At 51.5% G+C, this 23208-nt stretch overlaps 1 protein-coding gene across 1 annotated transcript in view; it reads right to left on the bottom strand.

Annotated features, from left to right (window-relative positions):
• Positions 1-23208, bottom strand: part of LOC140418529 (cyclic GMP-AMP synthase-like) — a 65235-nt gene that overhangs the window by 5164 nt on the left and 36863 nt on the right. The window contains exons 4-5 of the mRNA XM_072502043.1: positions 1541-1813; positions 1220-1319 (exon numbers count right to left, since the gene is read on the bottom strand). Of these exons, the coding sequence (XP_072358144.1) occupies positions 1220-1319; positions 1541-1813 (373 nt within the window). The remainder of the gene's footprint in view (positions 1-1219; positions 1320-1540; positions 1814-23208) is intronic.

The raw sequence follows: 23208 nt of genomic DNA, 5'->3' as shown, positions 1-23208 counted from the left end.
CCATGTCAAATCTAATTAGCAAAACCATCAGCAAAGCTAACAAATGTTATTGATTATTGCAAGGGGATTTGAATACAAGTGAGGTTATGCGTCAGTTTTATAGGGCATTGGTGAGACCACATCTGGAGTATTGTGTATACCATTGGTCTCTTTATTTAAGGAAAGATGGAAATCCATTGTAAGCCGTTCAGAGAATGCTTATAGATTAATACTTGGGATTGGTGGGTTGACTTTTGAGGAAAGGCTGGACAGGCTAGGCTTGTATCCATTAGCGTTTAAAAGAGTAAGAAACAACTTGATTGCAATATATAAAGATCCTGAGGGGACTTGACAGGATGTGGAAAGGATGTTTCGTCTTGTGGGAGAATCTAGAACTAGGGGGCCACTGTTTAAAAATAAGGAGTCAGGGCAGCACAGTAGCGCAGTGGTTAGCACTGCTGCCTCATGGCGGTGAGGTCCCAGGTTCGATCCCGGCCCTGGGTCACTCTCCGTTTCGCCCCCACAACCCAAAGATGTGCAGGGTAGGTGGATTGGCCACGCTAAATTGCCCCATAATTGGGAAAAAAATGAATTGGGTACTCTAAATTTTTTTTTTTAAACTAAGGAGTCACTCATTCAAGACAGCAGTGAGGATTTGTTTTTCTCTGAGGATTGTGAGACTCTGGAAATTTCTTCCTCAAAGGTGATTGAGGCAGAGTCTTTGAATATCTTTAAGGCATAAGTAGATAGATTTTTAATAAGCAAGGGGAGAAAGGTTATCAGGGTTAGGCAGGAATGTGGGGTTGAGGTTACAATCAGATCGGCCATGATCTTATTGAATGACAGAGCAGACTTGAGGGACAGTGCAGAAGGAGGCTCGGTCCATTGACTCTGCACTGACTCTCTGAAAGAGCACCCTCCCTCATCCTATTGCTGTAACCCCACCTAAAATTTTGCACACTGAGGGGGAATTTAGTGTGGCCAATGCATCTAACCTGCACATCTTTGGACTGTGGGAGGAAGCCGGAGCACCCGGAGGAAACCTGCGCAGACACGGGGAGAACAGTCATCCAAGGCCGGAATTGAATCCAGGTCGCTGGCCCTGTGAGGTAGCAGTGCTAACCACTGTGCTACCATGCCGCCGTGTTAATTTTGGTCTGATAACAGTCCTATGAAGCGTATTAGGATATTTAACTAAAGTTTAAGGTGCTTATAAATGTAGTATGTTGCTGTTATTCACCTGCAGCAGTGAACTGCTCCCTTCTCACAGCAGTTCTTCATGGCACCATGATTCATCAATAAGGTCTTTTCAATGTGAGAGAAGGAAATGCGCCAGGTCTCTGCAACAACACATGTAACATTGATCAGGAAGAGAAATACATATAGGTTGGGGTTGAAATGTCTCTTAAAGAGTGAGACTTTCTTGTTTTCCACCTTAAGTTATCCACAAAAGTAAAACGGAATGAACACAAGTTTTTTTAAAGATACTCTGGCTATTGGGCACTTTTTAATATTTGAATGGTTCAAGTACTTTTATCTGAAGCAACGACCATCAACGTACCTTTCAGATCCTTTGCCAATGCCCTCCTGCATGGCTGCTTTGGCACAAAGTAAAATGGCTGATGTTTCAAATCCCCCTTTGTCTTTTTACTGAGCCACTCCTCAATATTCATGCCGTCATCGGTGCACTTTGGCCATTTCTGAGGAACCTCCAAACCAAGAACAATATCAACGGAAATATTCTGCTCTCCTTCACTGTTCCACAGGAGCAGGGTGACAGCAGGGCTGCCCTGGGTTTTCCTCTGCAATTTCACATTCCACTTCTTCTGGCAACCTATTCAACCAGAGGTAAACACCGAATAAGCGGAAATGATGACAAAACCAGAGCAAACTGTTCATTTATTAATTAATTTTGTCCACTCCCCCCCCCCCCCCCCCCACCTCTGTTCTCCTGGGTAATGACTCACAGCCCTCCAATGCTTTGCTAATGATACCATTCCCCTTATATGAACCAGGACAATTCATCTCAACAACTAATCCTGCCCTCACCTGATGTCTTAGTACAGACAGTTTCCATGAAGAATCACTGAACAGTGATCAGTGTGGGAATTATTACTGATCGAACATTCCCTGGTCTGGTGACACAAGGACTTTTAAAAATTAATTAATGGGGTCTGGGCATCGCTGGCTTAGGCCAGCATTTATTGTCCACCTAATTCCCTTGAGTGGGTTATGGTGAGCTGCTTTCTTGAAGTGCTGCAGTCCATATGGTACAGGTACACACACAGTATTGTTTATATTTCCAAGTCAGGATGGAGTGTAGCTTGGAGGGGAACCTCGAGGTGGTGCTGTTCTGCTGCCCTTGTCCTATCAGATGGCAGCCTTGTGGGTTTGGAAGGTGCTGTCCAAAGGAGACTTGGTGAGTTCCTGCCGTGCATCTTGCATCCTGTAGATGGAAGATGATGGTGGACAGGCTTGAGGGAACCATAGAATTCATACAATGCAGAGGGAGACCATTCGGCCCATCGAGTCTTCACCGAAACTCTGAACGAGCACCTTACCTAGGCCCACTCCCCCACCATATCCTCGTAACCCCACCCAACCTTCACACCATTGAAATTTGCCCTTAAGTGGCAATTTAGTATGGCCAATCCACCTAACCTGGACATCTTTTCTCTCTGAGAGGAAACCAGAGCACCCAGATGAAACTCATGTCTACACAGGGAGGAAGTACAAACTCCACACAGGCAATCACCCAAGGCTGGAATTGAACTCAGGTCCTGGCACTGTGAGGCAGCAGTGCTAAACACTGTGCCACCATGCCACCCTGTCAGGAAGTGAGTTACTCACCTGTTATGACACACTGGTTGTTAATTCCAGCCCCCTCTTGACCCTGAGTCACGACACAATTGAATTAACCAATAATTCAGAGAAAAATGCCCAAAGTCTTTGGCCCTCGGTTGCCCAATAATTACAGTCAACAGGTTTGTAAATTTAAACATTAAACGTTTTATTTATAACAAGAACTATAATGAAATCATAGATCATACCATTTACAGCGCAGAAGGAGGCCATTTAGCTCATCGAGTCTGCACCGACCCTGACAAAGAGCACTCTACTCAAGCCCACAGATCTACCCTATCCCCGTAACCCCCACTTAATATTTTTGGACACTAAGGGCAATTTATCATGGCCAATCCACCTAACCTGCACATCTTTGGATTGTGGGAGGAAACCGAAGCACCCGGAGGAAACCCACGCAGACACAGGGAGAACGTGCAGACTCCGCACAGACAGTGACCCAGCCGGGAATCGAACCTGGGACCCTGGAGCTGTGAAGCAACTGTGCTAACTATTATGCTACCGTGCTGCCCACAAATATGCAACAAATACAACTAGTTAACTATTATCCAATTCTTAATCCCCCACTTTAACTTGCCCCCACCCTCTATACACACACACATGCACAGAAGGCAAACAAACACAGAGGGAAGAGAGAGATGAAAATATTATGTAAAAGATCTGAGTCTGTTTCAGATGATTGTTTCCAGCACATTTCCTTCTAACCAAGCTTTCAGGTGGCGATATCTGCTTTCCAGTCTGTAATTGTTTTCACTGTCGATCCATTCAAGTCTCTGAAGGTTCAGAAACACAGCACCTTTTCTGGAGAAAACACAAGAGGGAGAGAGAGAGAGAGAGAGAGATGGTCCTTCCCCCTGAGTGTCCAGGGACCTGACTCTGCTTTCCTTAGATCTCTGGGAATCACCCCACTCAGGCAGGATCTAATCACCGCCTGTTACTGGGCAGAATACAGCCTTTTGGCCAATTCATTGGTCACCAGCCAACCAATCGAACTGAGTCCCACCCCATCTCTTGGGTGCCAAAGTCTGAGTTCTGGTGTCCAAAGCTAACAGAGTGTACTATGTTGTAACTTCTGAATTCCTCATTCTCTCTGCTGCTTGACTTAAAGATACATGCCCATTAAGCATCCATGGATCAAAAATGATAACGACAAAAATAAAGAAAGAAGAAATAAGGGAATCAACAGGAAAGACCTTTACACACCGCAGGATTCCTAGCCTCTGACTTTCTCTTGTTGCCACTGTATTTATATATCTCAGCCAGTTCAATTTCTGGTCAATGGTAACCGCTAGGGTGTCAATAGTAGGGGATTCAGCGATGGTAATGCGGTTGAATATTAAGGGGCGATGATTAGATTCTCCCTTGTTGGAGATGGTCATTGCCTGGCATTTGTGATGCGTGAATGTTACTTAGCACTTGTCAGCCCAAGTCCAGGTCTTGCTGCATTTGGACGTGGACTGCTTCAGTATCTGAGGAGTTGCGAATGGTGCTGAACATTGTATAGTCATCCGCAAGCATATCCACTTCTGACCTTTATAATGGAAGGAAGGTCATTGATGAAGCAACTGAAGATGGTTGGGCCTAGGACACTACCCCGAGAAACGCCTGCAGTGATGTTCCGGAACTGAGATAATTATTATTCCACTGTCATCACTACAGCTGAGATTAGCTAACGGAACAGACTAGGATTTGACCTTGAACCGCCCCTCACTTGTATTGCTTATTAATGGATGAGTTGATGTATTTATCCATTGGCAGAATGGAACCACCTTCCCAAAATATAGTTTTTAAAAATTGAATGCATGTTCTTTGCCTTCATATTCAAGCCATTATTCAGTACACATTATAATTAGTTGTACACTGTGGGCAGAATTGGCCATTTTTTCTATTCTATGTGCAATGGTGGGTGGTTCCAGCGGCACCATTCCTGTTGGCTGGAATGGTGTGAACACGTGCCCGATTCCACACTTGGGCCCTCATTAATTAAGTACAAGCGAGCATCTCTCTGAATCACCTGGTGAGTCAGTGACTGATTTGCCTGTCCGCTGTCAGCTCGGGGGTTCGAAGGTTCAGCGCCATGTTTAAACAGCAGTGCATCACACTCATATCACTCTCCAGCCCACTTGTCTTTACAAGACCGAGCCGGATGTCAGCAACCCAGAGACAAAAGGCTAGCAGTGTCAAGAAGAAAGAAGTCTGCACCCGTTTCAACCACCATCTCCTCGAGGTCTTGATTCGAGGAGTCCGGGCACAGGGTCATGTCCTCTACTCCTCTACCCAAGGGATGGCTCCAGGCAGCAAAGCAACCTCACCTCTCCGGCCTGGGAGACCATTACCCAGGAGATCGGCGTGGTTGGAAACCATGCCACAGGCGCCACACAGTGCAGGAAGCAAATGAATGATCTCACCGCTCCACCAGGATAAGTCTTCTCTCAACTACCTTCAGCATTAACCTTTCAGCATAGCATCATGTACTCAAATGGCTACTCGCTTCATGGATCTCGCACATCCATTAGTGGAGGACCTTGCTCGGGAGGACTGGGATCAGTCCTATGGCGACACGGAGATTGGTCTCTCCCAACAAGCTAGTATGGATCCAAGCTCCATCACGTCATCAAATCCTGACAATCACACTGAGTCAAATGGACTCTGAAATAGCTTCAGCTTATCCACTAAAATTGTCCTTTATTTTTTGCAGACCCCCAGGAGATTGAGGCCATCCATGCAGCTAAGCAGAACTCGGAGAACCCGGGGAATATCCGAAGATGACGGGGCTCACAAAGAACCATCACAGTGCTCACCCACACCCACCACCAGTGCAGAGATACACACCTCTGGTGGGGTATAGCTCTAGATTTGACTCTGAGTCACTTTCTGGAGAAGACCTCACTGACACGTCCTTGCAGCAGTTGTAGGCAGGGAAAGCCGAGGTCTCTGGCACTTGGTGGGCTGCTGGGAGACCAGCCACCCACTCAGTCCCAGTAAGGTGATGAGCCTCTGGAAGGTGCTGCCAGCTCAATGGTGGAGCTGCAAAGAGAGGCAGCAGAACATTAAGAAGAAATTCGACAGGCACTCAGCTGCGGTAAAATGGACAGTGGCCTGAATTTTAGGCCCAATAAAATTGGACACTTTAAATTGAGAATTAGACATTTTAAATTAAATCACAGTCAGCTCAAGGCAGGCCTGCTGGGAACTCGAACAACCAAGTTTGAATCCACTGAACAGAGACAAACAGTCATGAGAAGTCTGAGCCTGCCCTGGCAGCAAGACATCACAAGGTTATCAGTCCCATTCAAATAAATCGATTGTTGTGGTTTGCCGGGATAAATCTAGACTTTCTGGCACCCAGTTATCATATATGGAGTAAGGTTACGTGCAAATAAAACACCAGAGATGTACCCCCAGGGGTGGGTTCCTGGTGTCCTGCAGAGTTGCAATCGGCAACTCCATTGAGTGTTGCGACCCCACCCCGAGACTTCATTGGCTGGGGAGCGGAGAACTTTCTGGAACGGCACGAAGAGGGGTATGAAGATTGACCACCCAGGAACCTCCCCAGTGAAAACTCGGCGCAGAGTTAGTCGAGAAGATGGGACGATCGACCAGAGGTGGAAGGAAGCAACATGCAAGACCGACCTTTGTGGAAGAAGACCCTTAGACAACCGAGACTCAGAGAATTGGACCCGCAGCTTGACTGAGTTCATCAGCACAGGAAGTATTAAGAACTTTGTCATTATTATTATTGTCTGGGATAATTTAAGGAGGGTGACTGTTTTACTGTGTTTAATAATCAATTTGGTTGACTCATAAACTTGTATTTGTTCTTTGTTCATCTCGCAAATAAGGTTACCTGGGTAAAACATTTGAATAATAATGTGGTCTAAGTGTCTGAGGTTTTACAGACAACACAGCCGACTAGAATGAACATTGGAGGATTTTGTCCACGTTCTGTCTGATGTCATGGCTCTGATATGCAAGTGCCCCTGTGCCACCATGGGAAGGTGGGTGACCACCATGCAGACCTTGGTTCAGCAGGCCCTGCCGGATTTGCACTCAGGCATGTACTCCATGGTCACGCCATCTGATGGGCACCATCAGAATGTAGGCCACATAGGAACCAGCACCTTCACCTCCCTCAAGGTGTCCCATCTCCTCCAGGAGACAGGCCAGGGTCCGCTGGCACCCGCAGGAAGAATGAGTGTCAGCCAGTGGCCTCCACTCAGGATAGTCAGTTCAGAGTGCCCAAACCAACTCCAGCAACGCAAATCGCCATGGGTGCTTCTGCCCCTGAGCAGGAGATCCTTTACGAGGCCGGGTCCCTCCGGGACTTGTGCCTCCAGGGCTCGTGCCACCAGAGGACGTCCACCAAGGTCACCACAGAAATCAGGACGTAGCAGTCTGCAGGCTGCCTCCACCAATGTTGTGGACCTCAGTGCTGCACCAAGGTGTAGTGATCGGGTTAGGAAAGCTAAAGCATTCTGAGGTCACCTCTGGTTCACGGGTGTGCCTCCACTGTAAATAAACTGCATTTATTATTATTGAAACTCATTGGATGGGTATGTGAATGTTCTGGCCAACTGTAAGCATTTTGATTTTGCTCTTTGGGGAATCCCCTTCTCTCGAGGTTTAGTTGTCCTCATACTCAGTGATATTGTCACACTCTGAGATTAACATTCATTTGAATTCAACCTCAGTGCAACTAGTCTCTGTGTCAGGGAGATGTGTGTAAATCTTTACTAAGAGTGTATGATGGGAAAATCTTTAACCCTTATTCCTCAAGGAACAGCAATGAGTGTGGGCAGCTCATCAGCAACTATACTCGTGCAGCATCTGGGTCTCCTCAGTGTTAGTGTCCGAAGCCAAGACAGGCCCGTTCGGATGAGATCCCAAAGCTGGTCTGCATCTCAATCACACCAGTGCGTTTGCATCATTAAAAAAAATTCTTCCCAAATAAGGGGCAATTTAGCGTGGTCAGTCCACCTACCCTGCACATATTTGGGTTGTTGTGGGGAGTTGAAGGACAGGTGGCAGCACAGTGGTATACAGTCAGGAGGGAGTTGCCCTGGGAATCATCATCATCTCTGGACCCCATGAAGTCTCATGGCACCTGGTTAAACATGAGCAAGGAAACCTCCTGCTGATTACCACGTACTGGCCACCATCAGCTGATGAGTTGGTATTCCTTCATGTTGAACACTACTTGAGAATGGGGATGTTTGTACTCAGTAGAGGCAGCACTGAGGGTGGTAAGGGCACAGAATATGCTCTGGGTGGGGGACTTTAATGTCCATGATCGAGAGTGACTCGGTAGTACCGCCGGGTCCTAAAGGACATAGCTGCTAGACTGAGACTGCAGAAGATGGTGAGGGAACCAACATGAGGGAAAAACATACTTGACCTCATCCTCACCAACCTGCCTGCTGCAGATGCATCTGTCCATGACAGTATCGGTAGAAGTGACCACCACACAGCCCTTGTGGAGACAAAGTCCCGTCTTCACATTGAGGATATCCTCCGACATGTTGTGTGCCACTACCACCGTGCCAAATGGGATGGACTTCAAACAGATCTAGCAACTCAAGACTGGGCATCCATGAGGCACTGCGGGCCATCAGCAGCAGCAGAATTGTATTCAATCACAATCTGCAACCTCATGGCCCGGCAAATCCCCCACTCTACCATTACCACTGAACCAGGGGATCAACCCTGGTTCAATGAAGAGTTCAGGAGAGCATGCCAGGAGAAACATCAGGCATACCGAAAAATGAGGTGTCAGCCTGATGAAGCTACAACACAGGACTACTTGATTGTCAAGCAGCATAAGCACCAAGTAATAGGCAGAACTAAGCGATTCCACAACCAACACATCAGGTCTAAGCACTGCAGTCCTGCCACATCCAGCCATGAATGATGGTGGACAATTAAACAACTCACTGGAGGTGGAGGCTCCACAAATATCCCCATCCTCAATGATAGAGGAGCCCAGCACATTTGTGCAAAAGACAAGGCGGAGGCATTTGCACAATCTTCACCCAGAAGTGCTGAGTAGATGATCCATCTCAGTCTCCTCCAGAGGTCCCCAGCATCACAGATGTCAGTCTTCAACCAATACGATTCACTCCACGTGATATCAAGAAATGGCTGAAGGGACTGAATGTTGCAAAGGCTCTGGGCCCTGACAATATTCCTGCAATAATACTGAAGACTTGTGCTCCAGAAATTGCCTCACCCCTAGCCAAGCAGTTCCAGTACAGCTACAACACAGGCATCTACCCAGCAATGTGGAAAATTGCTCAGGTGTGTCCACAAAGTGATGGAACTAGACATTAACAGGACTATCAAGCGGCACTTATTCAGCAAAAACCTGCTCATGGATGCTCAGTTTGGGTTCCGCCAGGGTCAATCAGCCCCTGACATCATTACAGTCTTGGTTCAAACATGGACAAAAGAGCTGAATGCCAAAGGTGAGGTGAGAGTGACTGCCCTTGACATCAAGGCAGCATGTGACCGAGTATGACATCAAGCTAAACTGGAATCAATGGGAATCGGGGGGAAACTCTCCGCTGGTTGGAGTCATACCTGGCACAAAAGAAGATGGTTGTGGTGGTTGAAGCTCAATTATCTCAGCTCCAGGACATCACTGCAGGAGTTACTCAGGGTAGCGTCCTCGACCCAAACATCTTCAGCTGCTTCATCAATGACCTCCCTTCCATGATAATGTCAGAAGTGGGGATGTTTGCGGATGACGGCACAATGTCCAGCACCATTCGCAACTCCTCAGATAACAAAGTACTCCATGTCCAAATGCAGCAACACCTGGACAATATCCAGGCTTGGCTGACAAGTGACATGTTACATTTGCACCACACAAGTGCCAGGCAATGACCATCTTCTACAAGAGAGGATCTAACCATCACCCTTGACATTCAATGGCATTACCATCGCTGAATCCCCCACAATCTACATTCTGGGGGTTACCATTGATCAGAAGCTGAACTGGACTAGCCACATTAATACTATGGCTACCAGAGCAGGTCAAAGGCCAGGAGTCCTACAGCGAGTAACTCACCTCCTGACCCCCAAAGCCTGTCCACCATCTACAAGGCACAATTCAGGAGCATAATTGAATATTCTCCACTTGCCTGGATGAGTGCAGGAAGTTCGACACCATCCAGGACAAAGCAGCCCGCTTGATTGCTCCTCCTTCTACAAACATTCAAACCCTCCACCACCAAAAAACAGTGGCAGCCATCTACAAGATTCACTGCAGTAACTCACCAAGGTTCCTCAGACAGCACCTTCCAAACCCACGACCACTACCATCTAGAAGGACAAGAGCAGCAGATACTTGGGAACCCCACCGCCTGGAGGTTTCCCTCCAAGTCACTCACCACTCTGACTTGGAAATATATCGCCGTTCCTTCACTGTCGCTGGGATAAAATCCTGGAACTCCCTCCCTAACAGCACCGTGGGAGACCTCGGAGACTGCAGCGGTTCAAGAAGGCAACTCACCACCACCTTCTGATGGGCAACTACGGATGGGCAATAAATGCTGATCTAGCCAGCAAGGCCTGCATCCTGTAAGTGAATTGAAAAAAACACGGGGAGAATGTGAAAACACCACTAGGACAGTGACCCGGGGCTGCGATTGAACGCGGGCCCTCAGTGCCGCGAGACAGCAGTGCTAACCACTGCACCACCATGCCGTCCCGTGTTTGCATTGTTAAATGATATCAAAAGCATCGAGCCTCATCTTGCACATTGTCATCCCTCATTGAACTTTTAAGTTGACAGAGTGAGCATATTAGCAGGTCACGATGACCACAGCTAAGATCAAATCCTTGAGGGGCGATACAGTGGTGCAGTGATTAGCGTTGCTGCTTACGGCACTGAAGACCCAGGTTCGATCCCGGCCCCGGGTTACTGACTGTGTGGAGTTTCCACATTCTCCCCATATCTACCTGGGTCTCATCCCTCCAACCCAAAGATGTGCAGGTTAGGTGAATTAGCCGCTAAATTATGCCATAATAGGAAAACAAAATTGGGACTTCTAAATTTTTTTTAAAAGGTCAAATCCTGGCGAACTATGAGCTCAGAATGCTCAAGTGTGAATGCAGGACCGGTCCACTCAGCAATGGCTCGGCTATCGCCTGAGATGACAGGAAATGGCTTGGCGGACTAGAGATGTTTCCAGCTGACCTGACTTAATTTTACTCCTCCTGAAATCTGTCAGCTGTTAAAGTATCACGGACATGTCTCCCACATCTTCCTCCCTCCATGACATCAAGTCCCTCAGCATCCCCCTGAGCTTCCTGCACCTCCGCATCATCATATTCCGATGAGCTCTCCTCCTCCTCCAGTTCACCCCTCTGGAAAAGACTCACCTCTGCAGAGCCAGATTTTAAAGCACGCACCACACTGAGATCGTGCGGTAAACCCTCTCTGCTGCATATCGCAGGCATCCGTCAGGCATCTGAATGTCATGTTTCTGAAGTCCTGTAATCTGCTCTATAAAGGTGCGTGTGGAATTGTGAGCATTGTTATACTGCTTCTCAGCTTGGGTCTGAGGGCAACACACTGGAGTTGTCAACGAGTGTTTTAAATGGGTAGTCCTTATCCCCAGAAACCACCCCGACAGATGTTCTGGCCCCTCACAAATTGCAGTTCATAAACATTAGAGGCTGCTGCTACAGAGCCCGTACAGCCACGTGGATACGGTCTATTGCATTTTGCACTCTTGGGAATCCTGAGATAGCTATGAAGCTAGTGAATCTGTGAGCCTGGCTATCGTCGTCCAGACAAAACCTGATATAATGATGAGCCTTCCTGTAAAGGGGATCGGTCACTTTCTTCATGCAGTGATGTGTTGCCAACTGAGAAATGCTGCATAGGTTCCCTGTTGATCTCTGGAAAGACCCTGAAGTAAAGAAATTGAGTGCAGCTGTCACCTTCACGGCCACGAGCAGGGGCAAGCCTCCAAATAAACATGGTGTCAGGTCTGCATGAAGAAAGTGGCAAATGTGATTTATGAGGTCTCTGGACAATTGGAACCGTGCCTGGCACTGCCTCTCACTCATCTCTAAATAGGAGACTCTCAACGATAAACCCTCGACATAGCAAGTTGCCTCCGTTGGCTCTCTCCTCCTCAGCCTCCTGTTGATGCTCAGGCTCCCCCTGGCCGTGCCCCCCTGGCAGTGCTGCACGCACTGACACCTCTGCCTCCTCACCTCCTCCGTTGAATGAGGACTCAGAAATGCAGCCAGGAGCACTGGATCCATTCGCACATTTGCCTTCAGTATGGAAAGAAACTTTGAAGACAACGATCGTTCAAGGGTGCAGAAAGGTAAACTGTGACTGAGAGACCCGTGGGAGGAGTGCGACTGCACAGCGTTGGGAACCTTGATTGCATTGTGCCTGATGCAACCCCTGAGACTCTAGCACATACACAGAGGTGTGACATCTGGAGCCCTGTAGGAGCTATGATAATTTGTGAATGAAATGATTAAACCAAAGTAGCTCAGAAATCCATTCTTTGAATTGGCATAACTTTCACCTTTCAGTTACTTATAGTCAATGAGTGGAATCCATTTGGCCACTGATGAATCACATTAATTGTTAGCCTGTAACTTCCCTTCACTGATAGGATGTCAGAAATGATGCAGCTGTGTCCCCTTCATTATCGCCCTCACTGTCCACAGCTGCTTCCCACCTTCCACCCTGTTGATGCTGAAGTTTTTGCGGTGATGCTATTGAGTTCTGCCTATCCCTTAAACAGTGCAGAATGAAATTATTGGCTTGCTGTTGCTTCCTGGCAATGGGCTCTATGTCTGTGTAAGTGACTTGGTACTTGTCCAACAAATGGGTGTGCTCCTGAAGAAGGAGGCCCAAAGCCCAGCTTAGCAGTCCTCCTACACTTCCTCAGACCCCTCCCAGATGTAACCTAGCTAACACTCAGTTTTGCATGACACCATCGTTCTGAGACATCAAGATGGTGGAACTTCACCTTTACTACAGGATGGAGTTTGATCCTCCCTCCCCCACTTTCCACATGCTTACGATATATGATTTACCTGGAACCTCATAATGTACAAGCCCAGCAAGCCGACTGTAGGGCAGTCCTGAAAACCAAGCTGTGTATTTTTCCTGTGGTACACACAGCCCTTGCCCCTCCCTGCAGCTGGGGTACACCATGTTTCCAATGATTGCTCCTGCTGCATGGCCGCTGCTCTTCTGCGCTGTCCCCGATCTCTGACTTCAGAATGTGGGGTCCACATTGCCCCTGGACAGTCTATCATCTGTAACTCCTTTCCATTTCGCAGTAGTGATGCACGATCAATTACACAAAGACGAGAGTAGGATGTAAGCGAGGCTTTATTACACCGAGATGTGTGGCCTCCTACAGCAGCTGACGAAATGGCTGCTGTACTGGGAGCACACATATTTATACTCCGCCTACTGGGCGGAGCCAGCAGGCAGGGATCTACCCCCGTACCTGTAGTCCAGGGGCCTTACCGTAGAGCACCTATATCAACATCCTATATATACAATATATACATCAGTGGTGACTACCACATTCACCCCCTGTTAAAAAAATGAGTCCAGCGGGGGTGGTGGAGAACTATATACAGACAAGTTGTGTTTTAAAAGTACAGATAATATTTCAAATTCAGGCGGTCCGGTGCCTTGATCTGTCGTTGAGAGTGCCGCAGGGCTGGTGGTGACTCTGGCGGTGGCTTGGTCTTCGATGACTCCGGGAGCGTGTCAAAATCCTCTTCATCCCCGGGTGTGAACAAGGGCAGGACAGATTGTCCCGGAGTGGGGGCTGCGGGCTGCGGGCTGTGGTGGGGTACGGGGGGGTGGGGGGTGGGGGGGGGTGGTGGCGCCGGGGCGGGGGAGGGGGGTGGAACCAGCTGGTGCCAGGTCCCTGAGGGAGACTGTGTCTTGGCGGCCGTCAGGATACGCTACGTAGGCGTACTGCGGGTTGGCGTGAAGTAGCTGTACCCTCTCAACCAACGGGTCCGCCTTGTGGAGTCGAACTTGTCTACGGAGGAGAACAGGTCCTGGAGCTGCCAACCATGTCGGGAGCGAAACCCCGGAGGTGGACTTCCTAGGGAAGACGAAGAGACGTTCATGGGGGGTTTCATTCGTCGCGGTGCACAGGAGCGACCGAATGGAGTGAAGTGCGTCGGGGAGGTCCTCCTGCCAGCGGGAGGCCAGGAGATTTCTGGACTGTAGGGCCAGCTGGATGACTCTCCAGACCTTCCCATTCTCCCTCTCCACCTGCCCGTTTCCCCTGGGGTTGTAGCTGGTCGTCCTGTTCGAGGCAATGCCCCTGTTGAACAGGTACTGGTGCAGCTCATCGCTCATGAATTAGGATCCCCGGTCGCTGTGGACGTAGGCGGGGAAGCCGAACTGAGCGAAGATGGTGTTGAGGGCTTTGATAACGGTGGCAGACGTCATGTCGGGGCATGGGACGGCAAACAGGAATCGGGAATATTCATCGACCACACTGAGAAAGTACATGTTGCGGTCGGTGGAGGGGAGGGGCCCTTTGAAGTCCATGCTGAGGCGTTCAAAGGGGCGGGAAGCCTTCACCAGGCGCGCACGGTCTGGCCAGTAGAAGTGCGGTTTACACTCTGCGCAGACCTGGCAGTCTCTGGTAATCGCCCTGAATTCCTCGATGGAGTAGAGCAGGTTGCGGGCCTTGATGAAATGGTAAAAACGTGTGACCCCTGGATGACAGAGGTTGTCGTGCAGGGTCCGGAGTCGGTCCACTTGTGCGCTGGGATAGGGTATCGGGGGGCTTGTTGTATCGGGGCAATACAAAATCTCGTAATTGTAGGTGGAGAGCTCGATCCTCCACCTCAATATTTTATCGTTTTTGATCTTGCCCCGCTGTGTGTTATTAAACATGAAGGCAACTGACCGTTGGTCAGTGAGGAGAATGAATCTCCAGCCGGCCAGGTAATGCCTCCAATGCCGCACAGCTTCAACAATGGCTTGGGCCTCTTTTTCGACGGAGGAGTGCCGAATTTCGGAGGCATGGAGGGTGTGGGAAAAGAATGCCACGGGCCTGCCTGCCTGGTTGAGGGTGGCGGCCAGAGCAACGTCTGATGCATCGCCCTCGACTTGGAAGGGGAGCGTCTCGTCGACCGCGTGCATCGCGGCCTTGGCGATGTCGGCCTTGATACGGTTAAAGACCCGGTGACCCTCAGCCGTCAGAGGAAAAACAGTGGATTGAATGAGTGGGCGGGCCTTGTCCGAGTGGTTTGGGACACACTAGGCGTAATACGAAAAGAACCCCAGGCAACGTTGGAGGGCCTTGGGGCAGTGGGGGAGGGGGAGTTCCATGAGGGGGCGCATGCGATCGGGGTCGGGCCCCAGAACTCTGTTCTGGACCACATAGCCGGGGACGGCTAAGCGGTTTGTGCTAAACATGCACTTCTCCTTGTTATACATGAGGTTGAGGAGAGTGGCGGTGTGGAGAAATTAGGCAAGGTTGGCGTCATGGTCCTGCTGATTGTGGCCGCAAATGGTGACATTGTCCAGGTACGGGAACATGGCCCGCAGCCCATACCGGTCAACCATTCGGTCCATCTCCCGTTGGAAGACCGAGACCCCGTTGGTGATGCCGAAGGGAACCCTAAGAAAGTGGTAAAGGCGGCCGTCTGCCTCGAACGCAGCGTACGGGCGGTCCGCCTTGCGAATGGGGAGCTGGTGGTAGGCAGATTTCAAGTCTACTGTCGAGAAGACCCGGTACTGTGCAATCTGATTGACCATATCAGATATGCGTGGGAGGCGGTACGCGTCAAGCTGCGTGTACCGATTGATGGTCTGACTGTAGTCAATGACCATCCTGTTTTTCTCCCCAGTTTTGACCACTACCACTTGGGCTCTCCAGGGGCTGTTGCTGGCCTCGATGATGCCTTCCCGAAGCAGCCGTTGGACTTCAGACCCGATGAATGTCCTGTCCTGGGCGCTGTACCGTCTGCTCCTGGTGGCGACGGGTTTGCAATCCGGGGTTAGGTTTGCAAAAAGGGAAGGTGGGTCGACCTTAATGGTCGCGAGGCCGCACACAGTAAGGGGTGGTAGGGGCCCGCCGAATTTCAGGGTTAGGCACTGGAGGTTGCACTGGAAGTCCAGGCCGAGTGGCAAGGCAGTGCAGAGGTTGGGGAGGACATGGAGGCGGAAGCCACTGAACTCCACACCCTGGACAGTGAGAGTGGCGATGCAGTACCCCCGGATCGCCATGGAGTGGGACCTGGAGGCTAGGGATATTCTCTGGTTAGTGGGATGTACCGTGAGGGAGCAGTGCCTTACCATATCGGGGTGAATGAAGCTCTCAGTGCTCCCTGAGTCCAGCAGGCAGGAGATCTCGTGCCCGTTGACCTTCACTTTAGTTGAAGCAGTCGCGAGGTTGTGTGGTCGAGACTGGTCGATCGTGACCGAGGCGAGACACGGCTGGTCGTTGGCGGTTGCAGGCGATGAGCGGCCGGATGAGGTGCCCAACGGGCATGGGTCCTGAGGCGGGTAAGACGGCGGCACCCATGGGCCACACGTGTCGTGGGGAAAGCAAGATGGCAGCGCCCGTTGGTCCTGGGAGGAACAAGATGGCGGCGCCCACGGGCCGCACGTGTTGCGAGTCGAGCAAGATGGCGGCATCCACTGGCCGCACGTGGTCCTAGGAGGGGAAGATGGCGGCACCCACTGTCTGCACGTGGGGGGGTGCCGGGACAATAGCGGCGATTGAGCGGGCCTGGCACACTGCAGCGAAATGTCCCTTCTTGCCACAGGCCTTGCAGAAGGCGCTTCATGCCGGGCAACGCTGTCGGGGGTGTTTTCACTGCCCACAGAAGTAGCATTTGGGCCCGCAGGGTTGGTTGGCTGCCGTGCGGCACAGGCGTGGGATTGGCTGAGGGCGGTCGCTGATGGGGCGGCCATCTGCGGAGTCCACGATGCACAGGGGGGGTGGGCCGCACGGTCGGGGGCATAGGCCTGAATGTTGCTTGATGCGACCGTAAGTGAAAGCGCTAGTTTTTTGGTCGCCGCGAGGTCGAGCGTGGCCGCCTCTAAGAGGCGCTGGCAGATGTAGTCAGACCCTATGCCCGTAACAAATGCGTCTCTCATTAGCAAATTCGAGTGTTCCGTGGCCGAAATGGCCTGACAGTCACAGTCTCTAACAAGAGGGAGCGGGGCGCGCCAGAAATCTTCCACCGACTCACCGGGAAGTTGACGCCACGTGGAGAGGAGGTGCCTGGCGTAGAGTGTGTAGTCCGCTGAGCGTAGTTTTCCTTCAGTAGTGCCATGGCCTCTGCGTAGGTCGGCGCGTCCTGGACAAGTGGAAAGACGTTGGAGCTCAGGCGCGTGTAAAGGATCTGGAGCTTCTGTGCTTCTGGAATTGCATCTGGTGCAGACCCGATGTACGCTTCAAAACAGGCTAGCCAATGTTCAAAGTCCTTTTTGGCGTTGTCTGATTGCGGATGCAGCTGCAGGCGATCCGGCTTGATGCGGAGGTCCATCTTCTGAAAAACTCAGTGTAATAAATTGATGCACGATCAATTACACAAAGACAAGAGTAGGATGTAATCGAGGCTTTATTACACTGAGATGTGTGGCCTCCTACAGCAGCTGATGAAATGGCTGATGTACTGGGAGCACACATATTTATACTCCTCCTACTGGGCGGAGCCAGCAGGCAGGGATCTACCCCCGTACCTGTAGTGCAGGGGCCTTACCGTAAAGCACCTATATCAACATCCTATATATAAAATATGTACATCAGTGGTGACTACCACAAGTAGGAATGTCTGCACTCTCTGACTCCTGTCTGCCAGCCCTGAATGGGAGCATTGACATAGTTCCTGTTTCCAAAGAGGACTAAGGACAACAGTGACCATCCCAAACCACACTACCCCTAAATTCTGGTGCTGGTGCAAACCGTCCCCAGTGCGCCACACTAACAAGACCCCACCCCAAGTCCTGTAGTCTGTGTGCAATCCCTTTCAGTAAACAATGTGACATCCCTTTGATCCCCTTGTCTGTGAGAATTTCATGCAGCCCTGTTGGGGTCCAACTTTCCATCCCTCTGCCTCCCATTATTCATCATCCTCATCCACCTTTTAAAAAAATATATGTTTATTCAAAGTTTTTCCAACAAAAATTTTCAACCAATTAAACCCTTAACAGAAAAGAAAAAGAGAAGGAACAGAACAAAACATAAACATATCAATCCAACATAATACAGAACTTGTACAATGGGTTCCTCCCGCATATAATGACTCTCCCATATGTTTATGTTTTTCCTTTTTCCAGTGCCCCTAGGAAAACCCTCTTCCCCGCCCACCCATATACCCGCCCCCCTCCTCCCCCCCTTCCCTCCCTGGGTTGCTGCTGCTGCTGACCGACCTCCTTCTAACGCTCCGCGAGATAGTCTAGGAACGGTTGCCACCGCCTGTAGAACCCCTGCACAGACCCTCTCAAGGCAAACTTTATCCTCTCCAACTTGATGAACCCTGCCATGTCATTTATCCAGGCCTCCACGCTGGGGGGGCTTTGTGTCTTTCCATACTAACAAGATCCTCTGCCGGGCTACCAGGGACGCAAAGGCCAGAATGCCGGCCTCTTTCACCTCCTGCACTACCGGCTCGTCCGCCACCGCAAATAGTGCTAGCCCCCAACCTGGTTTGACCTGGACTTTCACCACCTTAGACATAGTCCTCGCGAAACCCCTCCAGAACCCATCCAGTGCCGGGCACGACCAGAACATATGGGCGTGATTCGCCGGGCTGCCTGAGCACCTCCCACATCTGTCCTCCATCCCAAAGAACCTACTCAGCCTCGCCCCTGTCATATGCGCTCTGTGAATAACCTTAAACTGTATCAGGCTAAGCCTGGTACATGAGGAAGAGGAATTAACCCTACTCAGGGCATCAGCCCACAGCCCCTCTTCAATCTCCTCCCCAACTCCTCCTCCCACTTGCCCTTCAGCTCCGCTACCGAGGCCTCCTCCTCTTCTTTCATCTCCTGATATATCGCCGAAACCTTGCCTTCTCCGACCCAAACACCCGAAATCACCCTGTCCTGAATCCCCTGTGCCGGGAGCAACGGGAATTCCCTCACCTGCCGCCTCACAAACGCCCTCACCTGCATGTACCTGAACTCATTTCCCGGGGGTATCCCAAACTTCTCCTCCAGCGCCCCTAGGCTCGCAAACGTCCCATCGATGAACAGGTCCCCCATTCTTCTAATCCCTGCCCGATGCCAGCTCTGAAACCCCCCATCTCCCTCTTTTACCCACTTAGGGATCATCACCACGTTGGCTGCCCAATAGTAGCCACCCAGATTTGGCAACGCCAGACCTCCTCTGTCCCTACTACGCTCCAGAAACCCCCTCCTTACCCTCGGGGTCTTATTTGCCCACACAAAAGCCATGATGCTCCTACCTACCCGCTTAAAAAAGGCCTTGGTAATCATAATAGGAAGGCACTGGAACACAAAAAGAAACCTCGGGAGGACCATCATTTTAATCGATTGTACCCTGCCCGCTAGTGAGAGTGGCAACACATCCCATCGTTTGAAGTCCTCCTCCATCTGCTCCACCAGCCGCGTCAAATTAAGTTTGTGCAGGGCCCCCCAACTCCTAGCTACCTGGATCCCCAAGTACCGAAAGCTCCTTTCCGCCCTCCTCAATGGTAGGTCGTCTATCTTTCTTCCCTGGTCCCCTGGATGCACCACGAAGAGCTCACTTTTCCCTACATTGAGCTTATAGCCCGAGAAGTCCCCAAACTCCCTTAGGATCTGCATGACCTCCACCATCCCCTCCACTGGATCAGCCACATACAGCAACAGGTCATCCTCTCCCCCTCGGACCACCCCCCTCCATTTCCTGGACTCCCTTAATGCCATGGCCAAAGGCTCAATTGCTAATGCAAACAACAGGGGGCACCCCTGCCTCGTTCCTCGATACAGCCGAAAATCCTCCGACCTCCGCCGATTCGTAACCACACTTGCCACCAGGGCTCTATATAGGAGCTTAACCCAACTGATAAACCCCTCCCCAAACCCAAACCTCCGCAACACTTCCCAGAGATACTCCCACTCCACTCGGTCAAAGGCCTTCTCCGCGTCCATAGCTGCCACTATCTCCGCCTCTCCCTCCACCGATGGCATCATAATCATGTTTAGGAGCCTCCGCACATTGGTGTTTAGCAGCCTGCCCTTTACAAATCCCGTCTGGTCCTCGTGAATCACCCCAGGGACACAGTCCTCAAACCTCGTAGCCAGCACTTTTGCCAGCAACGTAGCATCCACATTAAGGAGCAAAATCGGCCTATGCGACCCACATTGCAGTGGGTCCTTGTCCCGCTTCAGGATCAGAGAGATCATCGCCCCGGACATTGTCGGGGGCAGGGTCCCTTGCCTCACTGAAAGTCCTTACCAACAATGGGGCTAACAGGTCCGCATACTTCCTGTAAAACGCAACCGGGAACCCATCTGGTCCCGGGGCCTTCCCCGCCTGCATGATCCCCAATCCTTTAATCAGCTCCTCCAACCCAATTGGCGCCCCCAAACCAGCCACCTCCTGCTCCTCCACCCTCGGGAACCTCAGTTGAACCAGAAATCGTCGCATCTCCTCTTCCTCCGCAGTGGGCTGAGATCTGTACAGCTCCTTATAAAGGGCCTTAAATGCCTCATTTACTTTCACCGCACTCCGCACCGTAGTTCCCCTACCATCCCTGACTCCACCTATCTCCCTCGCTGCCATCCTCTTACGGAGCTGATGTGCCAGCATCCGGCTCGCCTTCTCCCCATACTCGTACGTCGCCCCCCTTGCTTTCCTCCACTGTGCCTCTGCCTTCCCTGTGGTCAACAGGTCGAATTCCATCTGGAGACTTCGCCTCTCCCGAAGTAGTCCCTCTTCAGGGGCCTCTGCATATCTCCTGTCCACCCTTAGGATTTCCCCCACTAACCTCTCCCTTTCCCTGCCCTTTCTCTTCTCCATGTGAGCCCTGATGGAGATGAACTCTCCCCTGACCACCGCCTTCAGCACCTCCCATACTACCCCCACCTGCACCTCCCCATTGTCGTTGGCCTCCTAATACCTTTCAATGCACCCCCGTACCCTCCCGCACACCTCCTCATCTGCCAGTAATCCCACATCCAGATGCCACAGAGGGCGTTGGTCCCTCTCCTCTCCCAACTCCAGCTCCACCCAGTGCGGGGCGTGGTCTGAGATGGCTATGGCCGAGTACTCCGTTCCCTCCACTTTCGGGATCAGCGCCCTGCTTAAAACAAAAAAATCTTTCCGGGAGTAGGCTTTGTGTACGTGGGGAAAAAAAGAAAATTCCCTGGCCAGGGGCCTAGCAAATCTCCACGGATCTACTCCCCCCATCTGGTCCATAAACCCCCGAAGCACCTTGGCCGCAGCCGGCCTCTTTCCGGTCCTAGATCTGGAACGATCTAATGCTGGGTCCAACACTGTGTTGAAATCCCCCCCCATTATCAAGCTTCCTATCTCCAGGTCCGGAATGCGCCCCAACATACAGTTCATAAATCCAGCATCGTCCCAGTTCGGGGCGTATACGTTCACCAATACACCCACGCCGCTGCAGCCTACCGCTCACCATCACGTATCGCCCTCCCTTGTCCACTACTATATTCTTGGCCTCAAACGACACCCGCTTCCCCACCAGTATTGCCACCCCTCTATTCTTCGCATCCAGCCCCGAATGGAATACCTGTCCTACCCATCCCTTTCTTAACCTGACCTGGTCTGCCACCTTCAAATGTGTCTCCTGGTGCATGACCACGTCTGCCGTCAGTCCCTTTAAGTGTGCGAACACTCGGGCCCTCTTAACCGGCCCTATCAGGCACCCCCCCCCCCCCCCCCCCCCCCCGCCACACTTCCCCCCTAGCCATCTCCTTTTCTAGGTAGTCCTGTGCCCGCGCCTCCCGCACCCTCCAGTAACCTCCCCCGACCACCTCTTCTGTTTCCAGTTCCCCCCCCGGCCAATGCAGCAGCGACACTATTTTCCCCCCTCCCCCCCCCTTCCCCCTCCCCCCGCTAGATCCTTATCTAGCTCTTTTGCTGCCCCATAACACTCCCGTAAGTCAGCTGACTCCCCCGCCATGCCATTGACCCCCCCCCCCCGGTGTGGAAATCCCCCCCTCCTCCTCCTCCCCAACAATCAATGTGCGCTCCTCCATTCCCCCCCCCCCCCCCCACCATCCCTCCCTAGCGCGGGAAAAAGCCCGCGCTTTCCGGAGCCAGCCCCGCCCCCTCTGACGCAGCTCCTGTTGCGGCCTGATCCCAGTTCCCCCATCCCCGGGCCTCCCCTCCCTCCAGCACCGGCGCCCACATTCCCCACAGTCTCCCCATCAGATCTCTTCCCCCATCCCCATCCATCGCCCAACCCGTAGAACATTCCCTACACGTAGTTAAAACCCTGTATACAACCGACATCCCCCCCACAACCACAGACCCTCAGTTTGAGTCCAACTTTTCAGTTTGTATGAAGGTCCAAGCCTCTTCAGGCCTTTCAAAGTAGTGGTGTCGATCCTGAAATGTGACCCACAATCGCGCTGGCTGCAGCATTCCGAATCTCACCCCCTTCCAATGCAGCACCGCCTTGGCCCGATTAAAACCAGCTCTCTTCTTCGCCACCTTCGTACTCCAGTCCTGATAGATTCGGATCACCGTATTCTCCCATCTGCTGCTCCACTCTTTCTTGGCCCATCTCAGGACACACTCTCTGTCCACGAAACGATGAAACCTCACCACTACCGCCCTTGGCGGCTCGTTGGCCTTGGGTCTCTTCGCCAGGACCCGATGAGCCCCATCTAGCTCCAGGGGACTCGGAGAGGCCTCCGCACCCATCAGCGATTTGAGCATCGTGCTCACATATGACCCGGCATCGGCCCCCTCCACCCCTTCAGGGAGACCCAGAATCCGAAGATTCTTCCTCCTCGACCTGTTCTCCAGGTCCTCGAATCTTTCGGCCCACCTCTTGTGCAGCACCTCGTGCGACTCCATCTTCACCACCAGGCCCAAGATCTTGACCTCGTTGTCTGTGGCTTTTTCCCACACCTCCCGGATCTCTACCCCGTGGGCCTTCTGGGTCTCCTTTAGCCCCTCGATCGCCGTCAGCAGTGGCGCCAGCACCTCTTTCGTAAGCTCCTCCACGCAGCGCCTGAGAAACTCCTGCTGCTCCGGCCCCCATGTCGCTTGATCTCCGCCTCCGCCGTCTTGTTTTTTCTCCCTCGCTTCTTTCGCTGCTCCAAAACCGCTTTTTTGACTGCTCCGCTTCTGGTCCACTCCATATACTATGGAAGGGGGACCTTGCTCTCACCTTCCCACACAGGAAGTCGTC

The sequence above is a fragment of the Scyliorhinus torazame genome, chromosome 1 (genome assembly GCF_047496885.1).
Source record: "Scyliorhinus torazame isolate Kashiwa2021f chromosome 1, sScyTor2.1, whole genome shotgun sequence".
Taxonomy (NCBI): domain Eukaryota; kingdom Metazoa; phylum Chordata; class Chondrichthyes; order Carcharhiniformes; family Scyliorhinidae; genus Scyliorhinus; species Scyliorhinus torazame.
Note: the sequence above shows the minus strand (reverse complement) of the source record. Positions and strands in the feature narration are given on the sequence as shown.